General features: G+C 46.2%; 3 protein-coding genes across 3 annotated transcripts in view; 2 read left to right on the top strand and 1 right to left on the bottom strand.

Annotated features, from left to right (window-relative positions):
• LOC131260650 (uncharacterized) overlaps window positions 1–18,550 on the bottom strand; it is a 49,722-nt gene that overhangs the window by 14,528 nt on the left and 16,644 nt on the right. Inside the window, exons 3-5 of the mRNA XM_058262433.1 lie at window positions 16,377–16,464; window positions 7,381–7,560; window positions 11–2,712 (exon numbers count right to left, since the gene is read on the bottom strand). Coding sequence (XP_058118416.1) covers window positions 11–2,712; window positions 7,381–7,560; window positions 16,377–16,464 — 2,970 coding nt within the window. The remainder of the gene's footprint in view (window positions 1–10; window positions 2,713–7,380; window positions 7,561–16,376; window positions 16,465–18,550) is intronic.
• On the top strand, window positions 9,094–10,661 carry LOC131272693 (zinc finger protein 853-like). Its single transcript, XM_058274520.1, has one exon. It carries the CDS (start codon window positions 9,153–9,155, stop codon window positions 10,290–10,292), a length of 1,140 nt encoding a protein of 379 aa, XP_058130503.1. The 5' UTR covers window positions 9,094–9,152; the 3' UTR covers window positions 10,293–10,661.
• On the top strand, window positions 11,144–13,061 carry LOC131272692 (protein glass-like). Its single transcript, XM_058274519.1, has one exon. It carries the CDS (start codon window positions 11,235–11,237, stop codon window positions 12,825–12,827), a length of 1,593 nt encoding a protein of 530 aa, XP_058130502.1. The 5' UTR covers window positions 11,144–11,234; the 3' UTR covers window positions 12,828–13,061.

The following is an 18,550-nucleotide window of genomic DNA, read 5'->3' on the forward strand; positions in this document are numbered from 1 at the left end:
GCACCGCTACCTCGAGCGAGTCCGGCCTCCGGGTACGTGGAACCCGTGCCGATCTTACTCAACAGCAACGGTTCCGGTTCGGACGCGATGTCCGTATTGTCGGACGGGTCCGTCTCGAGTCCGTACGAGGGAAAGTAGTACTTCCCGTTCAGGTCCACCTCGGCCGACGGCACATCGTCCGCATCGTCGAGCCGGGGCGATCGACTTCCGGCTCGTTTCGACAGATAGAACCCGCCTCCCTTCGAGCGGCCACCGTGCTGTTTCCGGTGGGTTTGGTTATGCGACGGCGATTGATCGGCCAACCCTTTCTGCCGGCGGTGATTCTGCCGCTCTTCGCCGTGCTTACCGTGGCCTGCTTTCCCGGCGTTGCTGTTATTGTTGTTCGCCACATCCTCTTCGTTTTCCTTATCGCACTCCTGCGCATCACCTTCCGCTTTCGGATCCGCCACACGTTTCTCCTGCTGAGGGGGCGAATTGCATACCACCCCACCCCCACCACCGATGTACTTCCCCGTGAGCTTCTGCTTCATGGCACCGGAAGGCGTCGATGCCCTCTGGCCACCACCACCACCCGGTGCCTGGGTTGGCTCCTGGGCCCCCAGCTCGTGATTGTTATTCTGTCGATCGGACGCCACTACCACCGTCACACCCTCGTCCAGCTGCGCCCTCCGCTCACTGTACACTCCGAGGATCGTGTCACCGTCCCGCTCACTCGTGGCCAGCACCAGCTCCTTCGCGTCGGCAAGATTGTTCAGATTGTCCAGCAGCAGGTTGGAGATGTACTCATCCAGCCGTGCCTGGTCCTTCTCGTCGACACGCGCGTTCGTTTCGTGCCGTTCGTCACCGTCACCACCGGTCGTACCGTCCTCGAAGTCACTTGCACTCGTCGAGTCCGAGTCCTCCGGGAGGGCACTCAGGGCGACACTGCTATCGTCACTTGGGCGCCTCGCCCGTTGCCGTTTGGCGCTACGCAATGGGAACTGTTTCACTGCTTCGGACTCGGGTCCGGGCTGGGTGGATTCGTACTGCTCGTCACGTCCCCTAGCTTCTGCTGCTGCTGCTGCTGCTGCTGCAGGGCCACCAGCAACCGGAGCACGTTCTCGAGAATGATCGCCAGCAACAGGATTACCAACGCCGACAGGAGCAGCTTGCCCAGCAGCTTCGCAATCATTCTCCACGCCATTCACCACTTTAGTGCTTCCGCCCTTCGCAGCGCTCGGCGGTTCGGCCCCGGGGACGTCTGCACGGGCCGCTAGCTGCTCCTGTTGTAGAAACTCGCTCAGATCACTCAGATCGTGATCGTTGACCCGCGCTGGTGCCCCGGACGCGCGGTACGATTGGGAAGCTATCGACGAGACGGAACTACTGTGCGAAAGATATTCACCCTCCGGATCGAGATCCTGCTCGTCCTCTTCTTCCTCCTCCTCCTCGTCGTCGTCGTCGTCCTCTTCTTCGTTTTCGCCTTGCACCACCAGATCGGCGGGAGGCTCGAGGGGACCATCAACGATGATCCGGGCCGACACCGATTCGACACCAAGGTCGGCCGTTTGCGAGGAACACATGCGTTGCTGTCGTCGGCCCTTCTGCCGTCGGTCATCGACCGTCGGATCGATGCCTCGGGAGGGGTGCTCGCTCTTCGGGACTCGCGACTCGTGCTCCCCGCTGCCGCCAGTCGGGACAAGCGTGCCGGGGGGTTCGCGCGACGACAATTCCACGGGACCGACCGTTCGCGCGAGCAAGCTCTTGCCCGTACCGAAGCCACCGGTGTACTGACTTTCGAGCTTGGCACACTCCAAGCACGAGGTCGTACCGGTGGTGGTCGTCGTCGTCGTGGTTGCCGTGGTAGCACATCGGCCACTACCGACACTGCTGCCACTGCTACCAGGCCGTCCGACCTCATCCTCCTGCTGCTGCTGCTGCTGCTGCTGATGGCCTTCAACCGAGGCGATGCTTTCGATACTGTAAATGCGTCGCGGAGCACGCCGCAACGGCGGGGACCAGCTACCGGACCGCTCGTAACGCCGCAGCTCGCGACTCCACATGCGCCGCAGGAGCGTCGTTTTTCTCATCGAGTAGTCGCCCTCGCGAACGAACACCGGGCTGGGCCCGTTGCTTCCCCCCACCAGGATGGGATGGGGCTGGTGCTGGTGATGGTGGTGACCACACTTTCCGCCATGGCTACCTCCGCTACCACCGCTACCTCCACTGCCACTACTACCACCGGCGACGGCCGGCGGCCCGCTGAGACTGCTAGAGCTACTACAACTGAGAGAGTTATTGTGGATTGATCGCAAACTACCTCCGGTGCCGGTGGCCACTGCCCGGCTCGCTCCAATGCCCCCGCCCAAGCCGTTGCACAGCGGGCTGCTGCAGACGCCGAACGCGACGCCCCCGACGCGATGCTTCAGCGAGGCCAGGTTCGGATCGGACCCGGTCGCCGTGAGCGTCGCCGCCACCGTGCGCCGCGTTCTTCCGCCGCCCGCCGGCCCACTCTCCACGCTGCTGCTGCGCCCATTCACCGGCCGCTCGTCGGGCTGCCGCAGGCCGAAGGACTTCCGGTGCAGTGGCGTCCCTGGTGCCGTCCCTCCGATGCGTGCCCGGTGCCCTGGTGAGCCAGCGCCCTTGCTCCCCACCACCTCGATCACGTTGTGGTTGGTGTCGTGCTGCAGCCACGGTGGCTCGTCATCTGTTTTCTGCTGCGCCAGCGTGTGCCTGTTTGTGGGTGGGAATGGAAAAAGCGAAAACAGGGAAATTCTTTTAGCTTTCTATTTCATATGCTGGGTAAGAAGGCTCTTTTCGAGGCGGGGTGAAGATAAGAATTTGTTTTGATAGGAACTGCCCCCTATTTCTGTTAACCCTTAGAAGTCAAGCGATATAAGCCCTATGTTATAAATACCGTATTTTTTGTGTGTAGCTAACAACACATGGGTAAACACATTCAATTATATGTATGATTCCAACTATCATGACCATTAATAATTGGTGTTGTGTGCTCCTTATAGAACGCCAATTTACAATAGATAATGAACTCTAGCGATGTTACATCTCGTATGTTTTTCTTCAATTTGAATACATGACGTTTACATGGTTAATATTTTAAAACAGTTTTCTATTATTTTTGAAGCCTAAATACGTTAGCGTTTGACTACGTTAAATGTAATGTAAAGCAAAAAATACTTTATAACCAATATTTACATTCGGTTGGTTGGATTTGTTATTACTAAAGGTCAGGAAAAATGTATCCATTCGCACGTTACATAAAGTAGCAAAAAATTAATATTTGCATTTCCTAATTAGCAGTGCGTGCTGCCTGCTGTTACATTACGTTAATTAATATCCGAAATTACCATTTTTTGCAACAACTGAACTGATTTTTATGATTTGATTACTTGTAAAGCAGACTGATATTATTTTGCATAACGCGATGTCTAATGTCACAGGTGTTAAAAAAATATTGAAGATGATTTTATTAGCTTATCTTTACCTAATTTTTTTTTAATATTTAAAGTTGATTGATTTATGTTATCTTCTTATTAAATTGAGCATATTATTAAAAAACAATTCGATTGAAGTTAACTTTTGAACCACGCGGGATTTTTTTTTGGTAATGTTTTATTTACTATTAATAAATTAAATCAAAATATAAAAACTAAAAATACAAAATTATACACGCGAAGGGGTTTTTCATAATATACTATACTGGAAGCATCAAGAACTTCATTTCATGAAGTCAAAACAATCAAACGAACAACATTCTCGATTCAAGTGTGCTGTTTGTAGCTGACTGGACTTCCTCTTAGTTCAGTCCTACACTGTGAACCCGTAAACACCTCGCCAATCTGCGGTCGAACTCCTCGTCGTCCCACCTAACGCCAGCACGGAGGGGCGTTGGATCGATAAAAGCCAGCCCCTCCAATTAACAATGGCTCCCGGGGAAAAAGGTTCGCGTTGGTGGTGGACACTTCACCTTCAACTATCGTCCACCGTGGAGGCAATGGGCTAGCAGCGATGGAAATCGGTGGAAGTGGCCGGGAAATGCTTACGCTCTCGGTTCCAAAGCGCACGGTGCCAAAATTAGGCTAACAGTCGGAAACAGTTTGTGCGAGCCGTACTTGCGGGGACCACTCGTGGATTAAGGACCTTCCCAACGGCGGGTCCTTAGCGTGGCGAATCGATGGCGCAGTTTCATCGGCATAATTATGGGTTTGTTTTGCGTTTCGACGCAAACTTTTGGATGGATGATGTCCTCGAAAAACAAAAGTTAGCCTTCACCGCTGCGAGGCAACGAAGAGTCGTAAGATTTCGGTCGCCATGGTCAGGTGCTTTTTATGTTGTGTGACTCTACGAGGAGAGTGGCGTTAAAAGTATATTGTTGTCAGTAACATAAAAAATAAATTTTAGGAAAGCATTATAGCCATAACATAAACATAACAATCTCTTATTTGAGAGACATACATTCTAAACAAAATTACTTTCAATTGTACAAGTACTTGAACTAGAATAATAACCAAAACAAAACCAGATTTTTGCAACACTTTTATGTATAAAAATTATGGTACACATATGTTACTAGCAGTTTCACTACAAAAATAACTTAATCAATAATAATGGGATTCAATAATGCAAAACGTCGCTTGCATGAAAATTCGTAGATAAAAAAAGGAGGAGTACAATGTTCATCGTGTATGAATATTTCAGTATTTATTGCCTGCCCACGGTCGGCCCGCAGAACCTTCAATTGACTGTTCGGCCTTGAAAGACCTTGGAACGAAAAAAAAAAACAAGTGTCCGGGAGCAACATAAAAACACACCCCCTAGTAGCTCGTACCTTTCCGACACATATCTTCTCAACCCCCGGTTTTCCCGAAGTCATTACCCTTCAACGGGGATTGAACCTGTGCGCTCAGCTGCGATCGAAGTGCGTCCCGAACGAATGACGTGCATGATTGTATCGATAATCGAATCACCTGTCGATTATTTCCCTCGCGACCACCGGGGGACGACCTAATCATCATTACGATGCGTGACTGCGGAGTGCGAACTTACGGCAGGCGCAAGGATTAAAATAGAGACCCTTTGGATGCATTTTCCTTAGCGGGCACACCAAAAATATGACTGATTGGTTCGATGGTGAAGGTCACCTTTTACTGTTACCGCTCAAGGAAAACCCTTTTGGGAGGTTGTTGTGCAGCCGGTAGTAATCAAATCAAAATCAAATGTTCGTTTGCAGGATCACACGCAAGGTAGTCGAGCCTGGCGTACACCGAGGTCCTCTTTCATCACACCGAGAAGAAAGACCGCCACAACCGGGGGCAACAACAAAACTCCCGAGAAGTTGGATTAATCGGGTGTAAGCCTGCCTGTTGTGGTGAATCCTCATCCAATTCACCAACCTAACACCAATCCGGACGACACCGCCCTTCCATGACCCGCCCTGTGTCAGACTGTTTGTCTGCCGATTGGACGATTCTGGATACCGGGTGGTATCGATTTTCCCAACTCGCCCCGCCGATGTCTGCCGCCGGCACAGCCAAGACCAAACGTTGGCGCGTCGACGTCAGCAAAGTAATATCCTGTGGTGGTGGTTGTCGCCCGCCCGCACCAACCATCCGGTGGCTCTAACGAGCGGGAATACCCCGAGTCCGTTTGCTAAATGGTAGAGATTCAGATTTCCCACGCCGGTCGGGTTTTTGCACCTTTTTATTTTTGCTTCTTAGATTCCTGCTCAGTTGCCTTGAAACGTTATTTCACCTCGTGGCGCCAAAGATTGCAGATAAACGAATGGTTTACTGTTGATGAAATGAATTTCAATGTTACGTAAACGGGATCCCTATCGTGGGCAGGAACAAATTTACACTCAGTTACAAACAACCCACGTTTTAACCTGCCGTTGTAGCGTAGAAAGCATTTGAATTGATTCACTCGAAGAAGATGTGACGCAGTTTTGATTTGTCATTTGCTAGCAGTACGGCTTTAATTCGAAGGTGTGAAATATTTGCAAAATTGGCATTTCATTTTATTCCTGTTGTATAGGTTTAGTTTGAATGCTACAAGTTTGAATAGCAGAAATAATTTTAGATTCGTCAATAAAAAAAACACAATCAGATGTTAAAATTGAGAATGTATTACGTAAGCCATTATAAGTAGCCTAGATGTACATCTCTTGTACTGTTAATTTCTGGAAAAGAGTACGAAGTAAAGGAATAAAAAGATCAATATTAATTTTAATTATCTTCTTTCCCATCACCCTCTGAATGCCTCTGAAAATTCACTTTCTATTTTAGGCCGACGGAAAGGTGTTCATTTGTAAATGGACCTTAGTTTTCCAACGTTAAAATGCACACGTGTTTTTTTAATGGCTAGGATAAAACATAATAACACAATAGAACTAAAGCAGTGCTCTTTTACCCACCACAGCGACCGTGTTGACTAACGGCGGTCACCCATTACCATTTAATAACTTTTGATTTTTTTCTCTCCCACTGCCCACGGTAGACCATGGGCCATTGAACATTGTGCTGCAAAGTGAAATTTGCACCCTTCCAGACGATACGGGACGACAATAAAACATATCTTCATTTTAAATACCGAAAGTAATCCTGAATGGATCGTGGAATGCCGAAGCAATCGGCGGTTGGGCCGGGTGAGCGAACAATGGTGTCCTGAAGGATGCACGCCATCCCGTCGGCGACGGTGGACATTCGATTACCTGGGCGCCGCGAGTAACGGTCTTCCGAAGGGGGCGTAGGTAAGTGTGTTACCATGCGTACAACGAAAACAGTCCCTCCTCCAACAATGTGCCATTTTTTCCGTTACAACGCCCACCGTTTCTGCGGGCGCAAGGATAATTTATTTTATTTGCAGAGGGAGGTATCTGTCAATGATACCAAAAAACGCCCATCCCAACCTCGCTGGGACCAACTTGGGCTGAACTGTAATTTAAACCATTTCACGCAGCACTTTGCGTTCGTGGGAAGAAACGAGAGGACGAGGAAGAAAAAAAAAACCGTGCAATTAGGCCTCGAACCCGAACATGACTAATCCTGCACGGATCCACAGAAGGACTCGTGACAAGTGTGCATTTGTAACGGTTACGGTTCAAACGCGAAGGACCTAAACCACCGCGAAGTATAATATTTTCTCTATTCTGGTTGCGAATTAAAAAAGAAGCAAAACATAAACTAACCAATCCAGGCCATGCAAACTATAGTGCCGACCAATTAGGGTCAGCTCACGATCGCGGAAGATCCGGATATGGCACTGCATTAAATTGATACATTGCTATGATAGCTGGTCAATGACTTCTCCAGTCACTTATTATACCACTTGTTTCCCTCCCTCCAAATTGCTCATCAAAATATAACCGGTGGTGGCACTTACTTGCGCATAATAATCTCGGGCACCGAGTAGCGTCTGCGGAGCAGTCCCGGGCCGGGGCTGGCCGCATTGGCATACGTTCCCGCGCCCATCTTGCCCCGTCGGTGTTCCAAGTAGCAGCAATAGCTATCGCACAAGCTCGATAGGTCCCAGTTGGATGCGGACGATTCGCGGCTTTCTTGGCTGCAATAGAAGAAAAACGGAAATGCATTTTAAAGCAATCGAAAATGGTAAAGAAAACGTTTTAGAAAAAACGAAAATAACAAAAAAAAACCTGGTGCTATTCAAAGGCACCGTTAGGGGGCATTCATACGTGATTAGGACACCTAAATTATCTGTGCATATTGCCACAGGGTTACTCTCTCCGAAAACATGTATGCCCTAGCTTTGTCGCGGCAAAGAAGATTCTCGGCTGGTGACATTGAACGATATTTTTAGAAACCCATCCTCGCTGGCAGCCGGCTATCACCGGATGTTGACGGTTGCAATTCCAAACATTACTGTCACCACCAGGGTTCAAGCCGAGCGTGTGAGCGAGTTTTGAAGCAGCACGTCTCGTTTGGAATTGCGAACAGAAAAAGGTGCTTTAAAATACGCTCCGCATGAGCGCAGTACATACTAAACCGGGTGCAACATGTATGCAAATGAATGTTTTAAAATAACCGTCGACTCGCCGTTTCGGACCACGCTTCCCAGACCGCGCGCTCTCCGTGCCCGAGCGAAGTTGCTAGACGGCGTTCCATTCCTTTCCTGCTTGCCGAAAGCAGCCTCTTGGTAGCGTTCGGTGCAGACGCCCGTCTTGTCCTTTTCGTGTTTCGCAAGTGTTTCGCGTGCAGACTGGCAGACAGGACTGCTGATTCCGGGGCGAAACCCCGTATGGTTCACACAACGGGTCAATGCTACTATGCACCATTGAAAGTGGCCTTCCTGTTCGTGATTCCACGGAATGCACACGGTTGTGATGCAGACGGACGTTTTCGGTGAGAGCTTCATTTCGGTTCATTCAAAATTGATGTTGAATTTTAAAGCTTTTCTTAAAATGCAATTTGAGTCTGTTGGTATTGGATCTTGCATTATAGCGCTCCAGCCCTGCGAGTTATGAATAAGAATATTTCTACTGGATAAATTTTCCAAAAACTCGTTCATGATAGAACTTCTTTTACCAATACCAAAGCATTTATATCATCAACAAACCCGTGAAAACGTATTTGATAAAATAATTGAATGCAAAATAAGCGATCGTGTGAATGTTTTCCATTTGAAAAATGTATTACTCACTTACTATTCACATGACATAGAGAGATCAAATTTTTAAAATTTGGTCATTATGGGTAGTTAGGTTAAATAAAATGTTTAAAAACGGCCAACCTACTGAATAAACCAACAATATAAGGGTTAAGCCGACGCTTTATCATGGTATTTTACAGTAATGATTTACATCCGACAACTACCTTTTGGTACCCTTCTTTTATCTGATAAATTCACTTATTTCAAATTCTACCGAGTTTCAAAAATCCCTTGTCATGAATTTTTAATAAAAAAAAAAAGAAGAATGCACTCAATCCAATCCATCATTTCAAATTATCTCGATTTCTTCGACACGATTTGACGTAAATTTGATTATTAACTGATCGATCGATGATCGCGAAGATCGATAGTCAGTAAACGCATGTTTGGCAACTCGGTTTACTGATCGATTGTAATGACAGCGGAGAACGAAGCGATCGGTGAAGTAAAAAAAAGCGAAGTGATCTACTAAACGATATCAGGCAAAAATGGAACCGTTCAATTACTACCGCCCAGCGATGGATTTATACGGAAGTGACCCTTACTATTTCCATACGACTGGAATGTCCGCCGGAGGAGGTGAGACATTTCCTTATGGACTGTCGACGGCAACAACCACTTCTGACCCGCAGCGAAATGATGCGCCGTACTGGCCCAATCGTGATGTGGGGTCAACTATTCCGTGGGACACGACTATTTTCAACGGTGGTTACGATCCTCGGACGATGTCTTCCGCGTGGTCGTACGATTACTCTAACAATCAGCTGCATGCTGAAACGGTGACGAATCACCAACAAATGCCCGGGATGTACGTGGACAATGAAACGCTGCCGATCACGGTAACCCAAAAGAGCGATGGCGGATACATTACGCCGGAGTATAGTGTGGATTATCAAAACATGACCAGCGGTCTACCGGGGATCGAGCACTTACCGATGTACACAAACGGCGTGCGGTTGGAACCAACCGTTGGCAAGACGGAGATGGTTGCGATGGAATACGGAGCACCCACGCCCCCGTTATCACCGCCGTACGAAGAGTTGCAGCTTGATCAACCCAATTTGGTGCCACCGAAACAGGATTCACTATCTTCCGCCGCACCGATGGTAATTGAGATAAAGATTTTACCCGATTTGACCCAAACGGTCGACGTAGGCAGCAGCGTGGCCCAGAAACGCCCCGCGACGCCTGATCCTGAACCACCGAAACAAAGCACCACCGGAACGAAGCGCAAACTTAAAACTCAACTACAGACGGAGTGGAGCTGTGATGAATGCAACAAATGCTTTATACGACGGCTTGGACTGGTACAGCACAATGCGATCAAACATGCCGGTGATCGTCCGTTCAGTTGCAGCAAGTGTGGCAAGCGGTTCGCGGATGCGGGTCTTCTCGATGAGCATTCACATCGGCACCGATCGACGGACAAACCGTTCAAGTGTGCCGTATGCCCGAAGCAGTTCTTCTACCGGATGGACCTTATACGTCACGATTACAAGCACTCGGGAAAATCGCCCCACATTTGTTCGTTCTGCTCTAAAATATTCTCTCGCCAGGATCATCTGCGCAGGCATGAATTTATCCACAAGCGACAACATAGTGCAGACGACGACAGCGTGGAAAGTTAACGACTAGTCAAAAGGATGTAAAATCCCACATTTACCTTCAAGGAAAACGGAAAGATCTACTTATCACGTATGAGCATGACGAAAAACAATAGTTTAGAAAATTAGGCAAACTTGATGCTTCGATAACTAATTTGGTTCGCTAGCCTGCTTTGACGGTTTGTCACAAATTGACATGTGTGTAATGGATACACACACGCACCTGTTAACTATATGTGATTCAACTTTGTTATGTAAACACTAAACATAATTTGTAAACACGTAAACATTCAATAGGCATTGAGCGGTTAGGATAAAGTATTTTATTGTATTTAAGTGTTAATTTCGTAATTCGTGGCAATAAATGGCAACTATAAGAATGCCGTTCGCTAATCTTGTTTGGGTTTTCACTGTGAGTCGATCTATTTTTCATATCGTCATGATCAATTTTGACGAACATGCTTCTTTATTTATGTTTTCCGTACGTTGGAGTTTTCTTTACAAACGAGCTTTAGAAATGGAATGTACTTTTTAGTACAGATACTACTTTTTATTTAACCTCCCCCTTTTCGGATCGTGTCGTGCACCATCGTTCCTCGGTGAACGGGTAAGGGAACGGGTAGGGTCACAATATCTTGTGCTGCTGCATTTGTCCTATTGTTCGAAAACACTGTGGGATCTACCTGCGGGTAGCTACGATCATCAACCGTGCGGTAACGCCTTCCTCCGGACATTGGATGGATATTTTCGGGGTTGAAAATGGTAATTTTACTACAGGTCTAATATTTATCTAATTTTTGTTGTAGACTTACCTCCTGAAAACTATATAAACCAGTACAAGGGATGCTGGATCCAATAGTTGCAACTTCATTGCTGTAAGACGAGGAGCTACTGAACTGATCGCTCCCGGGGAAAGCACTGATATTTGATCGTGAAGCAGTTTGTGGCGGTGAAAACGTTGTCAAAATGAGTTCGCTTTCCAGTGATTTTGTGACCAGTGACAATCAGCTGGGTGCCTGGGGTACCTATCCCTACGGATACAGTGAATTCACGATGCCCGGCTCGGACTGGTTCACATCGTTGGCGACCGATCTGGAAGGCTCTCCGCTGCCGTACGATCCCGAAATGCAGCACAAAGAACCATATCAGGCCCACCAACTTGCGGGCGGCCTGCATCGCATATCCCCGCTCGATTCACCGGTCGAAGTGGCCGAGGCAGATTCAACGCAGCATTACGGTTATCCGTTCTCGATGCATCAACATCTGCACCAAGCAAATCACCAAGGTGATTTTTCTTATCAGAATCAAAAACAAGCACCGCCATCGAAGTCGTCTGCAAACGCTGGCGCTCGCTTTGTGCCGCATGGATATTATAACTCGAGTGTGCGCACGATGCCATCCGCGGCCGCACCTACTCCGTCCCAGTCGAGCATGTATCCCTCACCGCCTGGACAGTTGCTGAAGCACGCCGATGTCCCGTCGTTCAATAAACCCTACGGTCTGCTCTACGTCAACGGGGACCATGTTCCGCAGCCGATGGCGTACAACGAATGTCCAGTGCCGTGTGGAGCACAACCACCGAGTGATCTCTACCAGCCGTACGCTGGCGTCCACACCACACCGACCTACGAAGGCAACCTTCCATCGTTCCAGAGCGTCCTACCGACAGGGATTGATTCCGTGCTGCCATCGGTGAAGTATGACTGGGGCTCCTCTTCCGTTTCGCCGTTGTCTCCCGGAACGAACCCGGCCTCGCTCCACACCGAACCATGCTTCACAGTGAAGGAGGAGTATATGGCCACGTACCACAGTCCGTCTCCATCGTCGTTGGCCGGTGGAAGCAGTATCAAGGCGGAACTGATGTCCGATACGTCCCAGACCCCGCCGCCACAGTTACCTGCTGGCGTGCCACCGATGCAAACACCTTCACCGCAGCTTTTACCACCCCTGGAATCGGTTTACGTGCCGGAGACCAAACTGATCAAGCAGCAGAACAAGGCAACCAGTATCGTCGGGCCAATCGCGTCGGCGACGTTGAAAAAACAGGCCCGTAACAACTACGGGACGCTGTTCTCGTGTCCGGAGTGCGATCGCACCTTCGCCCGCCAGTGTGGCCTCACGCAGCACATGAAGTGGCATCACTCGGGCGAGAAACCGTTCCGCTGCACCACCTGCGGCAAGTGCTTTTCCGGCGAGGAAGCTTTGACGCGGCACTTCGAACGACATTCGGCCGTCGACAAGCCGCACCGGTGCCACGTGTGTCCGAAGGCATTCTTCCACAAGAACGATCTGCGGCGGCACGTGTACCAGCATACTGGGGCGGCCCCGCACAACTGCAAGTACTGCGGGAAAGCGTTCGCTCGCAAGGACCATTGCCATAGCCATGAGTATTCGCACGAGCGGAAGGTCGAGCGGCAGGAAAAGAAATCTAAAGCACGGGAGCGCTCGGAGATGGACAAACTGATATCGAACGGTCTCAGTGTCGCCAGTTCACCCTCATCGCAGTTAGGATCGCCTATGAACCAGTTGTCCAGCCCATCGGATCTGCATGAACCGTAGGAACAACAACCTCAAGATTCGGATTCAAGGAGTACCACCTTTGTTCCACAAAACTACGATGTGATTATGTGTGAATTGCGCCAAGCGAGCAGCGTTTAAATGGAGCGACCTTTCGAGTTAATCTTAACCACTTAATAATTGTATAATTTATGTAACATAAACGTATCTTTAAGCGAATAAGCACATTTGATAAAGACAACGAGCTAGGCTACTCGGCTGTAGGAACAAAGACGTTTGATACAAATACAAAATAACAACGAAAAATCATGCTAATGAAGTTTGAATTTTTAAATTTTATCATAAACTTGGTAGTTTAAAAAATTCTTGAATCCATTATAAATTTGACAGCATGTTGTACCTTTTCTCTTTTTTATGGAACCGCAAAATGTCGACTAGTTTCGGGAGAAGCTTGTTTGAAAAAATCGTCCCGCTGACCTCTTTTCACCCCCGCTAAAAAAAACTCCTAACTACACCCAAGATACAGAAGCGCCTTAGAATGTAGAACACTTTGAATGACATTTTAAAATGTATGATTACGACCAGGAAGTATCGTTTGCCGGCGGTGTTTCGTGATTTTCATAGCAGGTGGTAAAACCCAAATGTATAAACAAGGAAAGCTTGTGTTCTGGTTGTCTTCTGCGCTTTTTTTCTTACGCTACAGGATTTCCCTTTCTACTAACGTTGTGCGGTTTAAAATGCAAATTAGAACTTATCTTCGCGGGGGATGAGCCGGTGAACTTAAATGATCTGTTTAAGCGGCCACGAACGTTGCTTCGGTGCTGTGGACGATCGATTTTCTTTTAGTATCCTTTTAGAATCATTGTACATTTTCCTTGCGGGTTAGCTGACCATTCCCCCTAATCATTTATTCAAAAGCACAAGCTACCGGTTTGCCCTTCAGTGTGGCCTTAGATGCGTGATCTGATTGAATTTGGTATTGCGAAATTTAAATTATTTTTAAAAATTTAAATATGCAAATCACTCATGGGTTCACATGAAACCCACGTTCATATAGAATAACGCTCATCAGATGTACAATGACGAAAAGATTTATCAAGCGTGAATTACAATACTAAAAAACCTGCGAAAATGTTAAAACAAAAAGAAAATTTCCATTGATGATTAATGTGTTCGGTCATAGTTATACTTCTAGGAAGCTATATCCCCCGTGGTTAATTTTCATTCCAGTAGACATTTTGGGCAGCAAGGGAACAGTATGTCCAACCAGTTTACACACGCACCTTCTTCCGCGGTCAACCGCACGCAGAGAGTCTTTATGCTGTTTGGCACGCAATCTAAACGAGCTCTGCAGCTCAGCTACCACCTCCTCCTTCTACGGGAGGAAAGAGTCGGAAAATTGTCACCAATTTATTCATTTCTATATTCCGGTTCCGTGCTACTGTTCGGTGGAAAAAGTTCATGAATTTTTGGGGTAGCACTTTCGCTTTTAACCTCCTTTTGGCTGCGGCGCGGATGTGTTGTGTGCTATCGACAGGATGGGGTCTGACAGTTTAAGCTAGCCGCCGCTAGGTGGCTCTATGTAGAGGTCCTTTGAATTCAAATTGACGCACAAAGGGCGTCGCGTAAAGTGCCTTAAAGTGTTTTTTCGACAGTGTTCATTTCATTTTATTATAGTTTACACACAAAATATTTGCCTTCGGAACGCATTTATATTGAAAGGTAGTGTACAACACCAAACGGTTATTATTTTGAAATATAACTTTAGTCAACGATCTGATGACTTATTTTGCAATGGTTTTATTTCTTGCTGTATTTTTCAAACTATCTTTTCATCATCCAATGAACCTACCCTTATTTTATGCTTGTAGTAATAAAACATTGCATTATACGTTCAAAATTACAGTCTGTCAGAATTACAAGTAAGATCATTACTCAGTGTTAATCAAAACACATCAGAGAAAATGTTGTTCTTCAACCCCACACGTGCCCCTGGGGATTTTCACACGCAAGCATGATACGACATGAATGCATGATCCCTGTCAAACACATTTGCTTTATTTCTGTTGGCCAATTTTTCTTTTGTTTTGTTCGGTGAGTTTACCGCGCATTTATCATTTGAAGTTAATCGATTTGAGCATGGTGCTCACGGTACCATTTTCGTGACGGGAGGTTTGAAACAGAAACCGCTTAACTTTTGATGCGCAAAAAACTCTTTCGATCCTTCCGATAAGTTGTTCACTCTGTTTGATTACCCAAGAGATTGTTGTAGTACGGACTACTTTCGTCTCCGTACGATGGAAAGGGGGTTTTCTTTTCCCGTAGTCACACCTCCCTTCGGAGTCGAATAATAGAAATAAATGACGAGGAGCTAGAAAAACAACTGACTTGCCATCGCAGAATCGGGTTCGCCGACTGATTCGCCAGCACCGTCGTCCGGTCCGGGACCCGTGCATCATTGATGAGCCAATTTCTCGAGTGGTCCACCGGGACCGTAGGGTTGAGCCGGGTAGCTTTGTCTGTCCACGATCCCTACGTGGATGAAAATCATCCGTCGTGGTTAAAATTAGAAGATTTTAGCGGATGACCATTGATTTTTGTCCCGACACACTCGGCATTGTAAAAAATTCACTTCAAACGTATCCCGAAGGTTCGGGTTGAGAGCTTAGTTTTAAATTTTGGAATAAGTTACACTGAGCGTAACGTATGGTCTATATATATATATATCCATATTTGACTTTTGATCTCGCTAACCATTTTGACTTTTATTTTTTATGTATGATCAGTTCCTATATCTGACAAAATATTATGAAATAAGGATTTGGAGATTACCCTCCATGAATCGTTTATTTAGTAACTTCAAACAGATTTTTCCCGTCAAATTTTCCAATTCATTTAAGCGTGAACAATAACACCGCAAAGCTGACTGTTTCGTCCTGTGAGCGGATGTTTCTTACCTCAGGATTTCGAGCAATGAAAATTGTAGCTTCCAAGAAGCTTCCCAAAAGCTTTCCGGCGGTATTTCAGATCGTCGGTGATTACCGCCGTGCTCTCAGCCTACATTTCGGAGGTATTTATTTATTCACGCATTAACCCTCTTTCCCTAACGGTGAGAGGCAAAAGGAAGCGGCAGCCCTATAGGACCGTGTTCGTTTGCGTTTTTGGCAAATGTGGTCGGAAAATATGGTTGGTTGTGCCTCATCCGGTGGCTTCTCTTTTTTTGAGGTCGGTCCTGGAATGCCAACTGAAAATGGTTCTCGACGGCGTCCACCATGGGTAAAGTGCGTTGGATTATAATTTAATTAGTACCATTTATAAAACCGGTGGAAAAAAAGAAAGCAAGAAAAAGATGTGCCGTCCTTCACCATAGACTTCCCTTCCGGTCGGAGTGGGCTGACGCATAAAACCCCGGAAGTTGCGTTTGCCCACCCATTCGGAAGCTTTGATGTTTGTGTTGGCACTTGTTCTAACGATTTTCACTCGCAACTTCTACTTGTAACTTTGTAGGTCAGTGTTTGGATGTTAGAATTTAAGGTTAGGTTTACTAGTGGTTTCGTTATCAAACAATATGCACGGGTTCATAAACCTCACCTTTGCAAGTGTGAACGTTGGGACTTCGGTGTGTTCCAGGCGGATCGTACCGTGCGTAATATCTGCTCGATATCCGGTATTTTTCGTCCTGAAACAAAAAAGATTACATATGCGAAGGTAAATATTCGGTAGTTTAATTAACGGCTGATTTGTTGTGCATCTATACAGGCTGCATAGTAGCTCCATTTTGTTTCACAGTGTTGATCCACAAAATGAGTTTCCGATCCGTGCCAATCATGACCACACAGGCATTCAATATCGAACGTGCGTACGTGCCGATTGGCACGTGAATGATTAATTAATGAATAAAACAACCGTGTGTAGATATTGGATGATAATTTGCTTTTTATTTTGCTTATTGCGCTCCCCAATGGGATTGTATCATTGTATGTGGTGTTATCAAATTTTCCATTTTTTTGTTTTTAATTTTGACCCGTCCTTTAATGAAACGAATTTACGGTTTATTGCAATTAAAATTCCACTTCAAGCCATTTACGATGACCATTTTATTCACTTGCAGCTTTTGTGTTCTTTCCGTGTGCCAGATTAATGTTTGTGATCCATCATCGGTGCCTTCTCTATCGTATAAAACCAATCTGTTTACGGTGTTGAGCATCTGACCGACTTCTTGTAGTGCAAACCTTTTGATGTTATGGAAGCGACACCAAACACCGGGGGATGAAATCAAGAAATAATGTTTTTATTAGGTTGTTTTTGAGTAAACTTGTTCCATTTGTTTTTTTTCCATGCTTCGCTACGCAATACGATGCTAGCGGATTGCTCACCCAAATAAATCTTCAGTTCAAAAAATGTGTGCTACGGGGTTTGATTTTCCGTTTTCTTCTGGCACGAGAAAAGTGAAAACATACGGGGAAAAAACACGAGCAGCAGCATTTCATCACGCAAAGGTGAAGCAGACCCCCGTAAATAAATAATGCATTTTGAACGCCCCGCGACCTGACAGTGGTCTCAAGTCGTGCGTTGCAGAGTAACTGTCGAAAAGCTACCGTTTCGCACCTCATGCCTCACAGTGGTAAAGATGGTTGGAATGTGTGTGTGTGTGTGTTTTTTTAAATTTATTTAGCAGCCAAAAAAACAAATACTAAGTATGTAAAAAGAGCAGAATAAAACAGACCAATAAGAAATTCTAAATGTCTGAAAAAACAAAAAACACATTTACAAAAGAGGATAGTTGACAAGTTTTGTAAAAGTTCTAACTCTGTCCTCTTGATTGTAATTTTTGAGTTGATATTTTTTTTTTAAACCCCTGAAGACCAACTAAAGACACTGTACACACGGTACTGTGGAGTCGGACGCTTCAGAGAGCCCATCGTTGCCTTATGGTTGAACTGTTTGCTGCCTTTCTAATCGTTCAGCTAGAACGCATAGTGTCTAGTGTTAAACGAGTAACGAAAACAATGGTGCGTTGAAGCTTCAACCCCACCACCGAACCGAGGTGTCTCTTCCGGTGACCTTGAAGAAGATAAACCAAGTTCAATCGGCCCCACGATCGATACCGGTACGCCGGAACAGTGGCGGATATTGAAGATGTACTGCTAAAACCGCACATCGTTCACGTTTCGACAAACGGTTGGTGGAGCAGTATGCTGATAAATCGACTTTACGACCCCTTAAACGATCAACAATTGGCTTCGATGGTTTAGAGTTTAATTATCTTATGGAGGAAGTGCAGGTTGGCTGGGTTCAATTTACCATGCACTCAACTGCACAGCGAGACACTATGCAGTGCACGATAGTGCACTTGCATGCTCGGTACGTTGAAAGCATTTGTTGCCACAAGGCTGAGGTGAGCTGGATTAAAGATGGATAACTGATGTCAATCGTGACCACGCTACGCAGTAGGTGATAAATCGATACTATGCTTTGCAATAGAAAAGTGGGGAAAAATATTTAGTTTTATTTTATATGAAGGGTACAAAACTATATCTTACATCTTAAAAAGTTCTGCTTAGTTATAATTTTTATGGTTTCAATTTTGGTAAACACATCCAGCTTAGATTTATGAAGCTTTACAGAAAGGAAAAGATCTTTACTGCGAAATCTATTATGCATTTATCTCGTGAAGAATTACAACTTAAAATATAATGAGGGTTCTTTTAATGCCTCTTTTGTCGATATTTCAATGCTTAATGTTGAATGAGTTGTTATTTTCA

Source organism: Anopheles coustani, chromosome 3 (genome assembly GCF_943734705.1).
Source record: "Anopheles coustani chromosome 3, idAnoCousDA_361_x.2, whole genome shotgun sequence".
In the NCBI taxonomy this organism is placed as follows: Eukaryota; Metazoa; Arthropoda; class Insecta; order Diptera; family Culicidae; genus Anopheles; species Anopheles coustani.